At 46.6% G+C, this 20,833-nt stretch overlaps 1 protein-coding gene across 4 annotated transcripts; it reads left to right on the top strand.

Moving 5' to 3' along the window:
• Positions 1–15,628: 15,628 nt before the first annotated feature.
• Positions 15,629–20,307, top strand: GNLY (granulysin). 4 transcript variants are annotated; one of them, XM_003309080.7, is made up of 6 exons: positions 15,738–15,914; positions 16,361–16,441; positions 16,765–16,868; positions 17,402–17,503; positions 18,959–19,130; positions 20,017–20,200. In XM_003309080.7, the coding sequence occupies exons 1-6, from the start codon at positions 15,863–15,865 to the stop codon at positions 20,025–20,027; spliced, it is 522 nt and encodes a 173-aa protein (XP_003309128.2). In that variant the 5' UTR covers positions 15,738–15,862; the 3' UTR covers positions 20,028–20,200. The 4 variants fall into 4 exon arrangements, with proteins under 4 accessions (XP_054534543.1, XP_054534544.1, XP_003309128.2 ...); XM_054678568.2 differs by lacking the exon at positions 18,959–19,130 and having other exon boundaries at positions 15,629–15,914; positions 20,017–20,307; XM_001168573.6 differs by lacking the exon at positions 16,361–16,441 and having other exon boundaries at positions 15,749–15,914.
• Positions 20,308–20,833: the final 526 nt, after the last annotated feature.

The raw sequence follows: 20,833 nt of genomic DNA, 5'->3' as shown, positions 1-20,833 counted from the left end.
GAGGCCTCAAGTGGAGTCCTGAGGGGCATGATGAGGGCTGTGCCCTGAACAGGTGCAAAGTATGGAGGGAAAATGTGGAGCCTGAGGAAGGCATCTTGAGGCTGGAGCAGGGAAGGCCGAGTGGGCACCTCCTTAGTTGAGCTGCCTTAGGACAAGGGAGCAGTGATGGTGGCTTCAACAGGAAAAGAGAAGCTGATTCTGACTGGAAGGGCACCAGCTGCCATTCCTGCAGGAACGAACAAGTGTTTTCCCAGGAAGATGGGGTCAGGTCGCTGAATCTGATGGGCCCTGGCTCTGTGCCCAAGTGCTGTTCCAGGCACAGGGTGGGGGTGACAGAAGGGGCAGCATAGCCCTGCTCTCACCAAGCCACCTGTATGAGAAAACACAACAAAGACATTCCTTCAGCCACTAGGAGCCTCTGTCTCCAGGAAATTACCATGAAACCCCTAAGTGTAGTGGCTCAGGGCCACAAAGCTTCGTCCCATGCCCAGGCTCAGGCCCATTATGTGTGGCCAGGGACTCTGCTCATCACAGTCACCCCGGGGCACAGGCTGACTTGCAGCGGTCGTCTTGAACACTGCCCATCATCATGCCAGGAGAAAAGAGAATTCTGGGGTCTCACCCTGGCTGTTAAATGTTCCAGTTGGGAAGGAACAGGCTTAACTTCTGCTCAGGAAGCAACCTGGCAGGATGCCACCCAGCCTTCCCAACCCTCACTCCCAAACACAGGGCGGCCAGGGAGTGCAATTCCGAGCAGGACCGGAAGGTGGCGCCCGAGAGCCAGGTGGAGATGCACCGCCCTGGGCAGCGCGATCCCCACACCTTGCCCTTCGCGGACTTCGCTGCAGCCCAACTTTCTTGGGGCAGCTGTTTCTGCTGAACTAAAGGAACACTAGGGGGTCTAGTCTCTCGACACCCCAGGGCCCACGCACCTGCTGAGGAAGGCGCTCCTTCATTACAGGCGGCAGCACCGAGTACCTGGGCTTTACAACATTTTAACCTCCCCTCCCCTCCCCTTCCCTCATTTTTCTTTTCTTTCTTTTTTTTTTTTTTTGACGGAATCTCGCTCTATAGGCCAGGCTGGAGTGCAATGGCACGACCTCGGCTCACTGCAACCTCTGCCTCCTGGGTTCAAGCGATTCTCCTGCCTCAGCCTCCCGAGTAGCTGGGATTACAGGCATGAGCCACCACACCCGGCTAAGTTTTGTATTTTTAGTAGAGACAGGGTTTCACCATGTTGGCCAGGCTGGTCTCGAATTCCTGACCTCAGGTGATCCGCCTGCCTCGGCCTCCCAAAGTGCTAGGATTACAGGCGTGAGCCACCATGCACGGACAAGCTGTTCTTTCTTACTGTTTACACTTATTTGTATATATATATATTTTTTTGAGATGGAGTCTCGCTTTGTCACCCAGGCTGGAGTACAGTAGCACAATCTCAGCTCACTGCAACCTCTGCCTCCCAAGTTCAAGCGATTCTCCTGCCTCAGCCTCCCAGGTAGCTGGGATTATAGGTGCCCACCACCACACCTGACTAATTTTTGCATTTTTAGTAGAAGTGGGGTTTCACCATGTTGGCCAGGCTGGTTTCGAACTCTTGACCTCAAGTGATCGTCTGGCCTCGGCTTCCCAAAGTGCTGGGATTACAGGTGTAACTCACCACGCTGGGTCCACTTATTTGTAATTTGATCATTGTCTTCTCTCCCACTAGAAAGTAAGTTCCATGAGGGCAGGCCCCATGTTCATGTTTACTCATCTTCGTGTTCTCAGTGCCTGGCGGAGTACCTGGCACAGAGTAGCATTCACTTGGTGTTTGCTGAATCAATGAACATGACCGAGGGCTGCATTCTGAGGTATGGAGGCTTTGCAGACTGGTTGGGGGCACCATCCTAAAGGCTATCAGAGCAACTGCTGAGAGAGACTCCAACCAGGCTGGAGCTCCACTTGTAGCAGAGTCCCAGTGTTCTGGCTGGGCAGGGAGTAGGGCAGTTCTGAAAATTGACAGGGAGGTCTGCCCCAGCCCAGCCCCCAGGGGCTCTTGTCCAAGTCCCAGTGACAGGATGTCTGCAAGTAAATGCTGAAGGAGATGCTTCAGCTAAAAGCTCCAGGACATGTAGGTTCAAATGGCCTAACAAACTGGGAAACCAGAGTGGAGGGGAGACATTCTCATTTCAGGATAGACCCTGGCTGCCTTGGGGCCTCCAGGGTGCTAGGGGACACAGCCCAGCTCTGCATCCCTGGCAGAGATGGCCACATCCAGCAGGCCCTGGTGGCACTGCAGAGAGAACAGCACCCTGGGGACCAATTATCCTGGGAAACAGGCTGGTGCCTATCCAGATGGTGGTGCCAGGCACTGCCACCATACAACTGGCTGATTTGGTGAATAAGTTGCAGACATAATTGAAGGGCAATTTGTTGGGGATGTAAAGTACTGCAATGGCCCACAGGGTAAGAGACAGTAAAATAAGGGTAAATGTCACCACTCGGAATTTACACACAGGTTGGTATGCCTCAGGAAACTTAGGTTAATAATGAAAAAGAAAAAAACACAACAAAACGAAACACTGGAGAAATATTGGCAGGATGTGTATCACCTTGTTGATAATGGTATTTCTTGGTATAATTACACGTGGCCATTACTCATTGTCTTTGTACTTTGAAAAAAAAATTAAGCCAAAGGAAAAAAAAAACCTTCCTTTCCCAGTCAAATATACTAGCAAACAAGAAGCTGTTAGAAAACAATTCTCGCTGGTGTAGATTTTGTCCTGTTTTGGTTGTGAGGATGAGGGGCTGGTGTGGATCAACAGTCCTGAGGGGGAAGCAGGAATCCCAGAAGACGGAGGGTCAGGCTGGGGAATGCAGTTCTGGAAGCTGAGAGCAGAGTGCCCAGTCCTTTCACATCAGGTATGAGTCAAACGCCAGGACAGGGGTGTGGTAAAGGTCAGGCACCAGGACACCCAGGGACAGAAGCCAGCAGACAAGTGAGGCTGCAGGGGAGGCCAGGGTCATGTGGGTCATTTAGGGATGGAAGCTGATAGGTGGGAGAGTGGAGAAAGCAGGCAGGTAGGGCTCGCAGCCAGGTGAGGGTTCAGAGTGGGCGTATATGAGCCTCAGTTCTAAGACCTCTGGATCCAAGCTGTCATCAACCGTGAAAGTCAGACATAGAAGTTGCCAGTGACTTTGGAGCCTCCCAAAGGAAGGGACCCACGTAGGGGAGGTCCTGGGGTGGGAGAGTTTTGAGAAGTTATGTGGCAGAGAGCCTGTGCATGAGGGAGAAAGGGTGATGTAAAGGGTTAACTTCTGAAACCAGAGGCATGGATGAAGGCTGAGCCTCTCTTGCAGCCTAGGAACTTGAGAAATGAGTTATGGACAGTTCAGGTGAGGTCTGCTGACTCCCTGGGAAACTACTGACATTTCCTTTGTGTCATACTCCAAAGTCTGATACACATGGTCTGATCCATGTGGTCAGGAGTGTTTTTTTTTTTTTTTTTTTTTTGGTAGAGATGGGGGTCTCGCTATATTGCCCAGGCTGGCCTTGAACTCCTGGCCTCAAGTGATCTTCCTGCCTTGGCCTCCCAAAGTGCTGGGAATACAGATGTAAACTGTCGTGCCCAGCCTCATTTCTTTTGGGTACCTACTCAGAAGAGGGATTGCTAAATCATATGGTAATTCTATTTTTAAATTTTCAAGGAACGTTTATACTGTTGTCCATAATGGCTATACTAATTTACATTTCCACTAATACTTCACTATGTATATGTTTGTCAAAATAGCACGTTGTATGCCTTAAATATATGCAATTTTTACTTTAACAAGTCAGCCCCCAGACTTTTATCTATTTTTAGTTTGCCATAGTGCTGCATTCAGGAGCTTCTGTCCAAGACACAAAGCCTGGCTGGCCTGTCATTTCTTAATAATCCAGCAAGCTTCCAGGGTGGGTAGGCTTCCTGGGCCCAGAATGGGTCCTTAGAGTCAGCTGATGCATAATTGTCTCTGTAACATCTATTTTAAACAGCATCCAGGCAGGGCGCGGTGGCTCACACCTGTTATCCCAGCACCCTGGGAGGCGGAGGCGGGTGGTCAGGAGTTTGAGACCAGCCTGGCCAATATGGTGAAACCCTGTCTCTACTAAAAATACAAAAATTAGCTGGGAGTGCTGGCACATGCCTGTAATCCCAGTTCCTCAGGAGGCTGAGGCAGGAGAATTGCTTGAACTTGGGAGGCGGAGGTTGCAGTGAGCTGAAATCATGCCACTGCCCTGCAGCCTGGGCGACAGAGCGAGAATCAGTCTCAATAAATAAATAAATAAATAATTAAATAATTAAATAAATAAAAAAATAAAATAAAATAAAGTGCATCTGGGGGGGTGTATCCAAAATGATGAGCAAAAACTATGGCATGTGGAGGCTGTTTCCAATCATCCATCCATTCACCCATCATCTAGATTTTCTTTCTTGTTTCTTCCTTGCAGACTGACTTCATCCTTCTGTCCATTCAATCATCCATCCATCCACTTATCCATCCATCTATCCAAAGGGGCACAAGGACACTTTCAGGGCTGATGGATGTGTTCACTGTCTTGACTGCTATGATGGTTTTATGGGTGTGTACATGTGTTAGAACTGGTAAAGTGGTATACTTTAAATGTGTGCATGTGAGTGTACCTTAATTATATCTCAATAAAGTTGGAAAAAAGGAAGGTAAATAACAGTAGGTCAAAACTGATAACACCCCACATATCCATGGACAAGACAATGGATAAGCTGTGGAATATCCATACAATGGAATACTGCTCAGCAGTAGAAAGGAACAAATTGCTCAAATATACGACAACACGGACCATCTCACACATGAATGCTGATCAAAAGACGTCAGATGCGACAATCATTCTGTACGGTTCCATTTATATACACTTCAAAAACAGAGAAAACAGACCTGGCATGGTGGCTTATGCCTATAATTCTAGCACTTTGGGAGGCCAAGGCAGGTGGATCACCCGAGGTCAGGAGTTCAAGGCCAGCCTGACCAACATGGTGAAACTCTGTCTCTACTAAAAATACAAAAATTAGCTGGGTGTGGTGGCGCACACCTGTAATCCCAGCTACTCAGGAGGCTGAGGCAAGAGAATTGCTTGAACCTGGGAGGCAGAGGTTGCAGTGAGCCGAGATCACGCCATTGCACTCCAGCCTGGGCAACAAGAGCAAAACTCCAGCTCAAAACAAACCAACCAACCAGAGAAAACAGAGCTATGGTGTTTATGAGTATGTGCTCAGGTGGTAAAACTATAAAGAAAAACAAGAACACAATGATCATTAAGTCCTCCCTAGGGAAGGAGGAAGGGGTGGTCTCTGGGAGGGAAGATGATGGGGCTTCTGGGGAGCTGGCAGATTTCTTGACCTGGGTGGTTACGTGGATGTGTGCTTGATAATAAACCATTGAGCTGTACGTTTTGTTTTGTGTGCATTTCTGAATATGTTTTACATTGTGTAATTTAAAATGGAGCAACATATATATACATGCTTGTATGGAAAGCTACAAAAAAGGAAAATTTTAACAGTTTTTCTTTCCTCTGAGGAGAGAGGCTATGAACTAGTGGGGGCTTATATTCTTTTTCCTTATGCTTTTCATAAGTACATTAAAATGTCAAAAATACATAAAATATTTCCTTGCACTGTTCATAAGGAAAATTCACAAATTTTCATCATAAATGCATGGATGAGAAAGCAAAGAAGGGGTTCTCCAGCTGCAGGTACTGAAGCAAGGACTGGGGATCTAAGCAGAAGACAGAAGAGGCAATGGCTTGTGTGTCTACGTGACAGAGAGAGTGTGTGTGTGTCTGTGTGAGAGTGTGTATGTCTATGTGAGTGTATGTGTCTATGTGAGAGTGTGTCTCTATGTGAGAGTGTGTCTATGCGAGAGTGTCTATGTGTGTGTTTATGCGAGTGTATCTATGTGAGTGTATGTGTCTATGCGAGAGTGTGAGTGTCTATGTGAGTGTGTGTATGTGAGAGTGTGTTTGAGTGCATGCATATGTGTGTGTGCCTATGTGTGTGTGTGTATGTATGTGTGTGTCTATGTGAATATGTGTGTCTATATGAGTGTGTGTCTATGTGAGTGTGTGTGTTTGAAGTCTGTGTGTATGTGTAAGAGTTTGTGTGAGTGTGTGTGTGTGTGTAGTGGAATGGGGGACAGGAAGATGAGGCAGAGGGGGCTTCAGAGAGGCTGGAAGCCTGAGAAAGATTTACCCCACCATCGCTGGCTTTGAAGGGATGGACAGGGCCATGAGCCTGGAGATACCAGCAGCCTTTAGAGCTGAGAATGACCCTCCGATAACAGCCAGCACGGAAAGGGGGATCTCAGTCCTGCAACCACACGGCACTGAGCTCTGCCAACAATGTGGCATGAACCTAGAAACAGATTCTTCTCAGATCCTCCAGGTTAGAGCCCGGCCAGCCCACATCCTGACTTTGGCCTTGTGAGAACCAGTTGAGCACACCCAGTCTTCTGACCGCCGGAACTGTCAGATAATACACAGGTGTTATTTTAGCCCGTTAAGTTTGTGGTAATTGCTGTGACAATAATAGAAAATTAATACAGTCAAGGGCAGTGGAAGTGACTTCTCAGCCTAAGGGAGTCCAGCTGGAAGGAAGGTAAAATGGAGGGTGAGAGAGTTGCCCGAGGCCTTTTTCTTTGTGTTGCTTTTCTCACTGATGTTTATATTTTGGGTGGCAAGCTGCTTCCGAGGAGTTGTTTTTGTTTTTCAATTTGATTAAAGTGTTCATTTGTTTATATCATAAAGTTGGTAGTAAATTTTATATTTACATAGCAAATTAATATTTATAATATGCAATGTCCCTGAACAGGCATAACAAATGTTCTTGGAGTTGTTTTTTAAATTTAAAAACTTTTTTTGAGACGGGGTCTCACTATGTTGTTCAGGCTGATCTCAAACTCCAGGGTTTGAGTGATCGTCCCACCTCAGCCTCCCAAAGTGCTGGGATTACAGGCATGAGTTACCATGACTGGCTGGAATTATTTTGTTTTTAAAATAAGATACATTTAATAAATAATACCATATCCCCGAAAGATACATTCTGAAGAGGTGTGAAAGTTAGAGGGGAAAGGCTTTCATCCTTTTTTTTTTTTTGAGACTGGGTCTCAGTACGTTGCCCAGGCTGCTCTTAAACTCCGGGGCTTCCTGAGAAGCTGGGACTACAGGTGCGGGCCACTGCCTCAGGCTTCAGCTTGTTTTTTATATATCCCGACTCATCATTCTTTTCCAATCATAAAATTATGATTCTTATTGTAGTTGTAAATTTTAATTCACTTTCACATGGCAACATATTAACAGATTCCTATTGAGCAAATTTTCAAGATTATAAATTGTATGTGGAAGGAAGCAGCATTTCAAGCTGACAAATGGAGCCACAGGTAATTCGATGTCTCCTAAATTAAGCTTGTGACGATTAAACCAATAAACTAGCGATGAGAAAACTATTGACAAAGTACAACCAGGGAACTCATCTCAGTGCTGGAATCTGTACCTTAAGAAAAAGGATGATTACGAGCCGGGCGCGGTGGCTCACGCCTGTAATCCCAGCACTTTGGGAGGCCAAGGCGGGCGGATCACGAGGTCAGGAGATCAAGACCTTCCTGGCTAACACGGTGAAACCCTGTCTCCACTAAAAATACAAAAAATTAGCTGGGCGTGGTGGCGGGCGCCTGTAGTCCCAGCTACTCGGGAGGCTGAGGCAGGAGAATGGCGTGAACCCGGGAGGTGGAGCTTGCAGTGAGCCGAGACTGCACCACTGCACTCCAGCCTGGGCGACAGAGCGAGACTCCGTCTCAAATAAAAAACAAAACAAAACAAAACAAAAAAAGAAAAAGGATGATTACTTGAAGTGGTACAAATGACAACCAGGTACCAAGAAAACAGTGAGTTTGGGCAAGTGTAATTTTTTAGAACTCACAGTATATCTAGAATGGGATGAAAGGGAAGAAAATATAGGATAGTCTCATTCATATAGAAAGTTATCCTAAAATCATGTAACAAAGAGGTTATAAAAACCATAAAATCATCACGAAAAATGACAGCCACTAACCCTGAATGCTGATGTAGAAAGGACATTGATGAGAATAAACCTTCTGTGCCTTCAGGCTTTGGCAGATAGCTGGGTCTCCCAAAACGTAAGCAAGGACTGAAACCTAAATTGAAATTACTGCAAAGAAATAAAAATAATTTTGACCCTTAAGAGAAGCTTGCTTTTTGAGAAATTCAGGCAATCATCTATACAAACTATCAGGAAAACGGGATAATGCAAAAAGGCTTTAAGTAAAGGACATCATTTGAGTAAATAGGCAGATGTGGTATTTAGTAAACCTAGTGCCTGAAAGTACAGAATTTCTGAAATGGGAGATGATGGAAATGTTTACCAAAAGTACGACATTGATGGATGCTGGTGAAATGTAAAAATATTCCATACAATTTCACAGGTGTATTTTCTTCTCATTCTTAGGGTGAGGCTATTTAATAATATTTTCCCAAGTGCAATCAGACAGTTAACATCTAGGGACTGCTTATTTGCTGTGACTGGTGCTGAGAAGAGCAGTTCTCTAAATAAAGGGTCATCATTTTTTAAATTTCAGCAAGTCTGGTGAAACACACACCAAAAAATCTGCTTCACTTTATTTCCCATCATCTGCTTTCCCCCATAGGTCTTTTTTGGCTGATTATCTCCCTATTTTATTTCTGTTTTACTGCCTTTAATTATCTCATTTTGAGTCCCTGGCATTTTGTTTTGTTATATCAAAATGTCACGTGAATAGGCTCTGAGTCATTTGCGCAAGTTGGGGAGAAAGCAGGAGAGGGATCTGCTCCCAGCTGGACAACCCTCTGAAGTCTCCTGCCCCCCGCTGACCCCCACCATCTCCCTGGCCACCCAGAATCATCACGGTCCGGGTCCTGGGTTGGCTGATGCTCAGCTCCCCTGCACTGGAAAACTCTTCCTAAAACTTTATTGAGAGAGAAAAAAGATGACTTGGAAAAAATAGAAAGTCATACTATGATGTGCTGGGCGCGGTGGCCACGCCTGTAATCCCAGCACTTCGGGAGGGCGAGGTGGGCAGATCACTTGAGGCCAGGAGTTCAAGACCAGCCTGGCCAACATGGTGAAAACCAGTCTCTATTAAAAATACAAAAATTAGCCAGGTGTGGTGGCGGGCGCCTGTAATCCCAGCTGCTCTGGAGGCTGAGGCAGGAGAATCAGTTGAACCTGGGAGGCAGAAGTTGCAGTGAGCCAAGATCACACCACTCACACCACTGCACTCCAGCCTGGGCAACACAGCCAGACCTGTCTCAAAAAAAAAAAAAAAAGAAAGTTATACTATGATCATGGCTGAAAGAGTGACTATAAAGAAGTGAATTTTTTCCATATTAGTTTTTAGTTATAACAAAATTTAAAGTGAAAATTACAATCTGATATACTATTGGTCAAAATAATTTATATTTAGCATTTAGCAGATATTTAATATTTAGTATATAAATATTATACCTTATATATACTTTTAGCATATAAAGTATTATAGTAAATAAAATATTACCCAAAATACAATTCAAAAGTAAAGGAATATCAAAGGAAAATATCAAGAAAACTGCAGGATTAGATAATGTGGATATTTGGGTCAATTAGACAGAATGGATAGGTCAGAATTTGATCCTATTACATATAACTGAATATACAATGAAAGAACCATTTCAGATCAATGGAGAGGAGGGGAAAGTATACGATCAATACCTTTACACTAAGGGAATAGCATTTTGAAAAGAATACATCCCACCTCATACCTTCCTAAAATCAATTCCAGAGGATTGAAGTGTCACATTAAAAAAAGTCTAACTGTAAAAATTAGCAAAAAAAATATTTTCTAGGGAAAAAGAGGCAATCACAACTTTCTAAACTGAGAAAGTATGTCATAAAGAAATATACATATTTGATTATAGAAAATGAAAACTTTCTATGCATAAGAACCTTATGGAAATTTAAAGGTCAATCAAGAAGTGACAAAATATTTGTAGCAAATATATCAAAACATTAATGTATTTATTAATAAAGAAGTCTTACAAATTGAAAAACATAGTAGAGTCCAGTAGATATTGGACAAGGGACATAAAAAGACAATTTCAAAATAAATGTAAATGTAAACAAATACCTGGGAAAATATTAAACTTAATTTGTAGTCATTGAAATGGAAATAAAAGTAGGTGTTAGTTTCACTCATTACATTTGCAAAATAAAGAGTGTGACAATATTCAATGCTGGTGAGAGTGCAGGGAACTCTCATACAATGTTGGCAATGTTGTAAATGGGTACAATCCTTTGGGGAAGTATTTGATATTGTTCATTGGGAGCCATAAAATTGTAACTTAAGAATCTTTTTTGTTCGGGCGCGGTGGCTCACACCTGTAATCCCAGCACTTTGGGAGGCCGAGGTGGGCGGATCACCTGAGGTCGGGAGTTCTAGACCAGCCTGACCAACATGGAGAAACCCCGTTTCTACTAAAAATACAAAATTAGCCGGGTGTGGTGGCACATGCCTGTAATCCCAGCTACTCATGAGGCCAAGGCAGGAGAATAGCTTGAATACTGGAGGCGGAGGCTACGGTGAGCCGAGATCGTGCCATTGCACTCCAGCCTGGGCAACAAGAGGGAATCTCCCTCTCAAAAAAAAAAAAAATAATAATTTTTTGGATAATTTTTAAATTGAGGTATAATTTACATCTAGCAAAATGCTTAAATCTTGAGTGTCCAGTTTGAAGAGTTTTGATAGATGCACACTCATGCAATTCACAAGCTAATTAAGATATAGAACACTTTCACTATCTAAAAAAAATACCCCTGTGCCAGCCCAATAACCCTCATATCCTCCTCCCACCACCTACCATTTTTCTGATTTCTTTTGCCATAGATGAATTTTGCTGTTCAAGAACTTCATACAAATGGAATCATACAGAATGTAGTCTTTCGTGTCTGGCTTCTTTTTCCTTTTTTTTTTTTTTTTTAAAGATTTATTCATTTTATTGCATGTATTAGTAGTTCATTCCTTTTTATTGCCAAGTAGTTATGTATAATATTGTATGGCTCTACCTTAATTTCTTCATCCATTGACCTGTTGATGGACATTTGGGTTATGTCTAATTTTTGGCTGTTATGAAAAAGCTTCTGCAAACAATCTTTTATTTATTTATTTATTTATTTATTCATTCTTCCTTTTTTCATTTTCTTTGAACAACCTTTTAAAACAATTTTTTTCTATTGTGGTAAAATACATATAACATAAAATGTTTACCACAAAAAATGATAACGGAGGTGATAGATATGTTAATTACCTTGATTTAATCATTCCAAGTGGTATACATATATCAAAACATCACATTGTACTCCATAAATATATAAAATTATGATTTGTCAATTAAAAATAATATTAATAAAAATAAATCACAAAATTAGCCATTTTAACCATTTTAAATGTACAATCCAGTGGCATTAATTATACTCACAAGGTCATGGAATCATCTATTTGGAACTATCGATTTCCAAAACCATTCTCATCATCCCAAATGGAAAGTCTAACCAGTGGGCACTAAATCCTTCATTTCCCACTCCTTCCAGCCCTGGGTAACCTCTAATCTACTTTCTGTCCCTATGAATTTGTTTATTCTATAAATTTTATGTAAGTGGAATCATACAATGTTTATCCTTTTGTGTTTGGCTTACTTCACTTGGCATAATTATTTCAAGGTTCATTCATGTTGTAGTATGTATCAGAACTGTGTTCCCTTTTTAGGCTGAATCATATTCCATTGTATATGTAGAGCACATTTTGTTTATGCACTTTTTAAAATTTTAATTTTAATTTTTCTTAGGGACAGGCTCTCACTCTGTCATCCGGGCTGGAGTGCAGTGGCATGACCTTGGCTCACTGCAGCCTCGACTTCCTGGGCTCAAGGAATCCTCTCACCTCAGCCTCCTGAGTAGCTGGGACTACAGGCACATGCCACCATGCTCAGCTAATTCTTAAATTTTTCTGTAGAGCTGGGGTCTACTATGTTGCTCAGGGTGGCCTCAAACTCCTGGCCTCAAGCCATCTTCCCACCTTGGCCTCCCAAAGTGCTGGGATTACAGGTGTGAGCCACTATGCCTGGCTTGTTTATCCATTTATTTGTCAATGGACACCTGGGCTCTTTCCATCTTTTGGCTACTGTGAATAATGCTTCTATGAACATTGATGTACAAGTATCTGTTTCAATCTACTTTTATTTCTTTTGGGTGTGTACGTAGGAGTGGAATTGCTGGGTTACATGTCTGTGAACATTCTTGTATAAATCTGTGTATGTAGAGGTGTTTTCATTTAGTTTGGGTAAATACGTAGAAGTGAAATTCTTGAGTCACAGGGCAGGTGTATGCTCAACTTTCTGAAAAACTGTCAATCCAATTTTCAGTTATTAGTGTTTTATATTCCCACCAACAATGCTTAAGAGTACCAGTTGCTCCACAGACACATCAGCATTTGGGTTTTCTGTCTTTTTAATTTTAGTCATGTTGATGCATCATCTCAGTATAGTTTTAATATAGAATTTCTTGGCCAGGCGCAGTGGCTCATGCCTGTAATCCCAACACTATGGGAGGCTGAGGTGGGTGAATCACTTGAGATCAGCAGTTCAAGACCAGCCTGGACCAAGATGGTGAAACCCCATCTCTACCAAAAATACAAAAATTAGCCAGGTTTGGTGGTGTGTGCCTGTAATCCCAGCTACTCAGGAGGCTGAGGCAGGAGAATTGCTTGAACCCGGGAGACAGAGGTGGCAGTGAGCCGAGATCACGCCACTGCACTCCAGCCTGGGCGACAGAGTGAGGCTCCATCTCAAAAAAAAAAAAAAAAAAAAAAAAAGAATTTTTTTGTGATTTACGATGTTGAGCAGGTTTTCAAATGTTCTGGTCATTCTTATCTTCCTTTGCGAATTACCTGTTCAAATATTTTGCCCATTTAAAAAATTGGATTGCTTTATTATTATTATTGCAGTAGCAGTTGATATAATAAGGAGTCCGTAAACAGACCCACAGTCAATTGATATTCAACCAACGTGCCAAAGCAATTCAATGGGAAAAGAAAAATCTTTTCAAGAAATTGATATGAAAAAACAAAACCTCAACCCAGCTCACACTATACATTAATTTGAGATGAGTCATAGACCTAAATGTCAAAGTTAAAATTATAAAAGTTCTAGAAAAAAACATAGAGGTGATTTTTATGATAGCGTAAGTGAAGATTTCCTGAAGAAGATACAGCAGGCAATATTTCTTTTCTTTTTTTTTTTTGAGACGGAGTCTCGCTCTGTTGCCAGGCTGGAGTGCAGTGGCGCGATCTCGGCTCACTGCAAGCTCCGCAGAAGGCAATATTTCACACAGGAATTCTTTGTGGGCCTGGGCCTGACTTGCAATGGGCCAGTTCCTGGGGTACCATGGGTGGGAATTGGGTAAGACTTACCCCAGGTTCTTATCACACGGGACCCCAGAGGCCTGGGTGGAGGCTTGTGACTAACTACATGAGCTTTGCCATGTACCCCTCAATACCTCTGACAAGGACTTACTGCAGTATTTGGTCTCACCAAGTTTCCCACAATAAAGAGACATGAGTCACCTTTCAAGACCCTTTACCCCCATGAATGTGGTCTTCACACATGAGACCAAGGTCTACAAGTGGTCAGGAGAGAGGGGGTCTGCGAAGACGGGGGAGTAGTGCCTGAGCTGGCCTCAAGAGGGTTAAGTGGCCCTGCACTGAAAACCTGGACACTGAGCTAGGGTAGGGCTGGGGGAAAACTTGGGCTTTGGAGTCGTAGGGTCCGGGTTCAAATCCACAGACCATTCCCTTCCTAGCTGTGTGTTGGTGGGTAATTCACTGGATCTTTCTGAGTCCTGGTTTCCTCATCTGAGGTAAAACGAGTTTGCCGGTTGGTCTGAGAGCTGTTCTAGGCATGGTGGGGAGACCCTGACAGGCAGAGGCAGCCCTGCTCTCAAGCAGTTGATTTACAGCTGGGGAAACAAGTCAGCCACAAATGCGATACCTCAAACTCAACTTCTCACCAGAAAGCTCCTTTTCCTAATTTTCACAGCCAGCCCCTCAGCCTCCTGGGCCCCAAATACTAGTAAAACCTTTGCCTCCTCTCTCTTCTTTCTTTCTTGTAATCATATAGGTACAAAGTCCTGCCAATTCTTCCTGAAATATGTTTCCTTATCAAAAAGTCCTGCAAAGCCGGGTGTGGTTGCTCATGCCTATAATCCCAGCACTTTGGAGGCTGGGAGGATCGCTTGAGTCCAGGAGTTCGAGACCAGCCTGGACAACATATGGAGACCCATCTCTACCAAAAATTTTAAAATCAGCAGGGGTGGTAGTGGCAAGCACCTGTGGTCTCATCTACTTGGGAGGCTGAGGTGGGGGGATTGTTGGAGCCTGGGCAGTTGAGGCTGCAGTGATCTGTGATTGCACCACTGCACTCTAGCCTGAGGGACAGAGCAAGAACTTATATCAAAAAAAAAAAAAAAAAAAAAGTCCTGCGGTAGCTGACACTGCCATTGCCTATACGATTCCCATTCCCTCATCCTCCCTAGCAGAATATCAATTTTGTTCGAAGTGTCAATGAAGGCCAGGTGCGATGGCTGATGCCTGTAATCCTAACACTTTGGGAGGCCGAGGCAGGCGGATCACCTGAGGTCAGGAGTTCAAGACCAGCCTGGCCAACATAGTGAAACCCTGTCTCTACTAAAAACACACAAATTAGCAGGGCATGGTGGCATGCACCTGTAATCCCAGCTACTCAGGAGGCTGAGACAGGAGAATCACTTGAACCCGGAGGTGGAGGTTGCAATCGGCCAAGATCACACCACTGCACTTCAGCTTGGGTGACAAGAGTGAAACTCTGTCTCAAAAAAGAAAAACAAAACAAAAACAAACAAACAACAACAACAAAAAGCAAAGTGTCAGTGAAGGTCCAGCAAAAGACTTCCTTCCTATTGCCCTTTGCAGCCAGGGTCATCATGTGACACAGTTCAGATCAATGAGATGGAGGCTGAGGGTCCCTGGGAAAGATGTTTTTCCTATACAGGTACCACCTCTTTCAGCTTCACTCTTTCCATTTTCCACGTGAACAGGCCTTGTAGCCTGGAGGAGCTACAGCTGCCGTTTTGAGATGCTGAGGCACCCTGTCTGAAGAAGGCCCTCACATCACTCAACTTGACTACTGGGTGAGCCCTTGGAGAGGCTTCCCAGCCTCTGCTCTTCAAGCCGAAGTACCACAGGGGACACGAGTCCCAGAGTTACAGGACCCCAGCTATGGTTCATGTGTAAAGGGAACCATTAGGCAACCAGGGGAAATGATGAAGAAGATCTATATTTACAAATGTGGAAAGATGTTCGTGGTATATTGTTAAATTAAAAAGCTGTTTAAAAATAGTTTTTGGGTCAAGTGAGATGACTCACTTATACTTTTAGTATAATTATGTCCCATGCAATATCTGGAACATACTTGTACTAAGGGATTTCTCCCTCCATCGGCACATCCCAGGCATCCTGGCAGCTGCTGGCCTCCAGCAACCCCACATTCTAGTTGTGTGGGAGTGGGGTGTGGCATGGACCCTGTGGGCTACCACTGCCCTGACCTGCTTCTTCACACACTGGTATTTGTATTTGTGGTAAACCCAGTGACACGGGGGAGATGACATACAAAAAGGGCAGGACCTGAGAAAGATTAAGCTGCAGGCTCCCTGCCCATAAAACAGGGTGTGAAAGGCATCTCAGCGGCTGCCCCACCATGGCTACCTGGGCCCTCCTGCTCCTTGCAGCCACGCTCCTGGGCAACCCAGGTAAGGCCTTCCCCTCGGGATCGATCCTGATGGCCCACCCAGCCTCGCACTCTCAGGCCGGCTGAACCTGGAGCATGGACTCTGTGGGCACCCAGGTGCCCCTGCCTCCCCCCGGCCTTCTCCCCCGTCATGGAGGCCTGGCCTTCCCCTCAGAGCCAGGCTTAGCCCAGTGTGCTGCCCAGCCTGTCACTGGCCTGGCCAATGTGGAGAGACAGGCCAGGGATTCTGGTCCTAACTCTACTGGCCACGCTGTGTGGCCTGAGACCCCCCTTTCCCTCCCAAGCCCCTGCCTCCGCATCTGCGTGGTGAAGGCCATTGGCCCTCATCAGTGGATCTGCGTTTCCTCGGGCCTACACTGTCTAGGATTGTGCAGGGCTGGTGAGAGAACAAGATCTCTTCCGTGTTCAAGGCAGACTTCCCGCCCCCCGCACTCTGCTCTCTCCCAGGCCTTGGGGTCAGTGTGAGCCCCAAGGGCAAGAACACTTCTGGAAGGGAGAGTGGATTTGGCTGGGCCATCTGGATGGAAGGTAAAAAAAGAAAATCCCTTGAAAGGAGATTGAGGGAAGTTTCTAGACAAACCGACCCCCAAATCTGTGTTGCTGGGGGAACAGAGGAGAAGAGAGAGTCTCGCCCTCCTGGCTTTCTAGAAGGAACGTGAGAACACGTGTTTGTGCTGAGAGTGGGTCAGAGCGGCTCCAGGGCAAAGCATGTGGACAGGTATCCTGGCCCCCTGCAAGGCCCAGCTCCTGTCCTAGGCCCTGGTCACCTCCTGGACTCCCACCAGCCAGGAGAACGGGCTTTCCCTCTCCTTCCGCCTGCGGAGGGGAAGCTGAAGTCTGGTCTTCCTCAGGTCTGGTTTTCTCTCGTCTGAGCCCTGAGTACTACGACCTGGCAAGAGCCCACCTGCGTGATGAGGAGAAATCCTGCCCGTGCCTGGCCCAGGAGGGCCCCCAGGTACGTGTTGGCTCTCTGCTCACCTGCCACAGTCCCTCTTTTTTCCCTCCTCCCTGGTGGCTCCTGGGGTGAGGGCTGGAGCTCTCTAATGGTCAGGAGGTGGGAGTGGAGGCTGGGCTGTTTCTGATGATGCGGTTTTGTCGAATTCATGTCTGGCCAGGAGGGCTACAGGTATCTGGCAGACTCCTCCAGGAGGATCCTCTGGGGTCTCACCCTCCAAGGAGCCTGGGGCTGCAGAACCCAAATAGGCAGACTCCCCCTGGGAGTTCCTCAATAGGAGAGGGGCAAGTGCAGGGCTGGGAAATTACTGGGGGTGTGGGAGGCTGTTTTGGGGTGTCTCAGAGCCTCTAAGACAAGCAAAAGGGTGGGCAGGGGCCAGGCAGCCAGTTCAGGCCTTCAGTGTATCCACGCTCTGGGAAGAGATCACGGACATTCCTGCCGGCCTCAGAAACACAAAGGGCCCCTTTCCTGGGCACTTTCACGCACTCCCAGAGTGTCTGAGAGACCATCATAAGGGCTTTCTTTCCTGACAGGGTGACCTGTTGACCAAAACACAGGAGCTGGGCCGTAACTACAGGACCTGTCTGATGATAGTCCAAAGACTGAAGGATATGGTGGAGGATCAGCCCACCCAGGTGAGGCCAAGGGGCTACAGAGCCTCCTGTCTGCTGCTCAATGGAGGGGCCAGCCTGTGACCAGGTCGGGGATCGGGGAGCCCGGGGGCACCTTGCACAGTGATCCTGGGGGAGGGCTTCCGAGAAGGGAATCTGTGAGTCCCCGTGTGTCTGTGGATGAATTTCAGAGAACTTGTGAAATTGTGACTCTCTGGAACTGTGTAAGTCAGACGGCAGAGTATACATGGTTTTCATCATGTATCCTCAAAGAGGGCTTGTCCCAGAGAAGTTAGGAATCTTCCCCTAAAGCCCTAACGTTTGTGTCCAAGGCAGAGTTTGAGAAGCTAGTTCCCCAAGAGGCCTGGGTCAGGACTGATAAATCCCAGATCTGCTACTTCCAAGCTGCATGGCCTTGGGCAAGTCACTTCCACTTTCTGAGCCTCTGTTATCTTATCTTTGAAATGTGATGGATAATAGTCCCTATCTTGCAAGTTGTCAAACCCTTTTTTTTTTTTTTTTTTTTCCTTGAGATAGGATCTTACTCTGAGACCCAGGCTGGAGTGCACTGGTGTGATCTTGGCTCACTGCAACCTCTGCCTCCCTGGCCCAAGCAATTCTCCTGTCTAAGCCTCCTGAGCACCTGGGGCTCCAGGTGTGCGCCACCATGCCCAGCTAATTTTTGTACTTTTGTAGAAACAGGGTCTCACTGTGTTGCCCAGGCTGGTCTCCAACTTCTGAGCTGAAGCAATCCACCTGCCTTGGCCTCCCAAAGTGTGGGATTACAGGCATGAGCCACTGCACCTGGCTGCTGAAGCTTTTTAAAAGAGCTGAGGGCTGGGATGTGCTTAGCTCCACGTCCAGCACTGAGTAAATGCTTAACGAATGACTGTGTTACTACCAAGAATTATTGTTTCACTCTCCCTCCTTCCCTCTCCTCTGCTGCCCCAAACTACTCAGCATCCTGGCACTGCAGGCTCACACTTAGCCCTGGATACTCAGATTCATCCTCCTCCCCTGGGATGGCATAGAAGAGACTTTAAAACCAAATGAGTCAAGACTCCAAGCTCTGACCACACCTCCCACCCCCACCAGTCTTCTCTATGCACCCCCTCTATCTGGAGCCCCCAGCCAGGTCCTGGACCCAGGTAGCTACATGGCAGAGCATTTAATGTGTGCCTGGCAGCCATGGGCACCATTCTCCACACAGAAGGCAGGGGACAGGTGCACAAGGGGCTGAGACCCCAGCAGGGCTAACTGTCCTTGTCTCAGGAGCCCTACCTGGCCAGTCTTGGGCCAGGCCTTGGGGACTGGGAGTAGGGGCTGAGCCCCGTCTCTACAGTCTCTGGCCCCATGGGCACCAGGTGCCAGCTCCTCGCACCCAGTACTCCCATTGCTAGGGCTGCTGGAACCTGCAGGGTGGCAGAGCTGGGCAGGACTCACCCTATAACCATGTCCACTGTGGTGCTGCTGCTGCAGAGAAGTGTGTCCAATGCTGCGACCCGGATGTGTAGGACGGGGAGGTCACAATGGCGCGACGTCTGCAGAAATTTCATGAGGAGGTATCAGTCTAGAGTTACCCAGGGCCTCGTGGCCGGAGAAACTGCCCAGCAGATCTGTGAGGACCTCAGGTTGTGTATACCTTCTACAGGTGAGTGCAGAGGTGACAGCAGGGATACCTCCTGAGGGTTGGAGACAGCTTCCCCCAGGATATATCAAAGCTGCCTCCTTACTCCCCCATCTCCCAGCATGGGAAAGTGTGGAGAATTGAGCAGATGGACTTTAGCTAGAAATGTTTGAGAAATACTGATTAGAGCTTGGGCTTCAGACACAGGTGGTCGTGGAGTAAAATCTGGTCTCCATCTCTCCCTGGCTGTGTGACCTTAAGCAAATAACTTGACCTCTCTGAGCTTCAGTTTCTTCATCTGTGAAGGGGAGATAGCAATCCTGATTTTTGAGATTGGAATGAGAATTGAAGGAGGTCACCGTGTGTGTGGACCTGACCCTGGGGAAATGTCCTCAGACTGAGGCTATTCAAGGTCATCAGACCCTCAGTCAAACTCCAATCCCAGCCCAGCACAGGCCCCTGGGGTCGGGAGCTGGGGCCATATCCTCCCCCACAATCCTGGGCCCTGAGATCTGGGCTAGGGAACCCTTCAGGCAGGGGAGCATGAGGCCTTTCCCTCCATGGCTGCCCAGGCTGTGCCTGGAGAGAACAGGTCTCGGCTGTAGGAAATGGGGCCAGAAAGGGGCCTCGGTGATTGGCTCTGGCAGCTCAGCTGGCACTTGCCAATGCTCTGGGATTTTATGCTAGCAGATCGGGGGTCCCCACCATTTCCTGTCATTGGAGCTTGTGGCTTTTCTATTCAAGGCCCCACAACCTGCTCAGGCTGCCGACTGGCTTCCAGGATGTGCCTCTGGGTGTGTTCAGTAGGGTCAGGTGGCTCTGGGACCTTAAGCAAGTAACATTCTGAGTGCCTGCTTCTCCTTGAGGACCCACCACATCTGCCCACAGCTGGCTGTTCTCTCCGCTCCAGGTCCCCTCTGAGCCCTCTCACCTTGTCCTGTGGAAGAAGCACAGGCTCCTGTCCTCAGATCCCGGGAACCTCAGCAACCTCTGCCGGCTCCTCGCTTCCTCGATCCAGAATCCACTCTCCAGTCTCCCTCCCCTGACTCCCTCTGCTGTCCTCCCCTCTCAGGAGAATAAAGTGTCAAGCAAGATTTTAGCCGCAGCTGCTTCTTCTTTGGTGGATTTGAGGGGTGGGTGTCAGTGGCATGCTGGGGTGAGCTGTGTAGTCCTTCAATAAATGTCTGTCGTGTGTCTCATACACTGTTGTAGATGTTATGGATTTAGTGGTGAACGAGACAACCTTAACAGCATTCACAGTTAGTCGTGAAATGCTTACTGAGCACTCACCACAGCCATGTGTTATTCAGAAAGGCCAAGGCACACAGTGGCGATGTCCCCAGAAGCTCTCAGACCAGTGGGAGAGACCAGCAGGGTTAGAGGTGTTTTTGTTTTGTTTTTGGTGAAAAGGAACAGAAACCCATCCTCTTGCTTCTTGCGACAGGCAGCCTTCCTTTGCTGTTTCGGGGGAGTGTATCTTTTGGGGCCCTTTTGGTTGCAAGCAACAGAAGTCTCAGCCCATTCTGGCCTAATCAAAAAAGATAATTTACTGGTTCAAATAATTAACCAGTCCACGGGTATGTTCAGGCACAGAATGATCCAGAAATGTGTGGCGTCAGCAGAGCCCCAGTCCTGTTTTATTGCAATTTTTCGTTCTCCCGACCTCTGTATATTGAAATTGTCTTCAGGTTCGCTTCTCTCTTGGCAGCAGAAATGGCTTCATCAGG

Source organism: Pan troglodytes, chromosome 12 (genome assembly GCF_028858775.2).
Source record: "Pan troglodytes isolate AG18354 chromosome 12, NHGRI_mPanTro3-v2.0_pri, whole genome shotgun sequence".
Taxonomy (NCBI): domain Eukaryota; kingdom Metazoa; phylum Chordata; class Mammalia; order Primates; family Hominidae; genus Pan; species Pan troglodytes.
Note: the sequence above shows the minus strand (reverse complement) of the source record. Positions and strands in the feature narration are given on the sequence as shown.

Excerpts from the sequence above, each read along its gene's own strand:
- GNLY (XM_054678568.2), top strand. The coding sequence starts at position 15,863 with ATGGCTACCTGGGCCCTCCTGCTCCTTGCAGCCACGCTCCTGGGCAAC. Across the intron at positions 15,915-16,360 it reads CACGCTCCTGGGCAACCCAG|GCCTTGGGGTCAGTGTGAGC; the intron begins GTAAGGCCTTCC and ends GCTCTCTCCCAG. Across the intron at positions 16,869-17,401 it reads TGGCCCAGGAGGGCCCCCAG|GGTGACCTGTTGACCAAAAC; the intron begins GTACGTGTTGGC and ends CTTTCCTGACAG.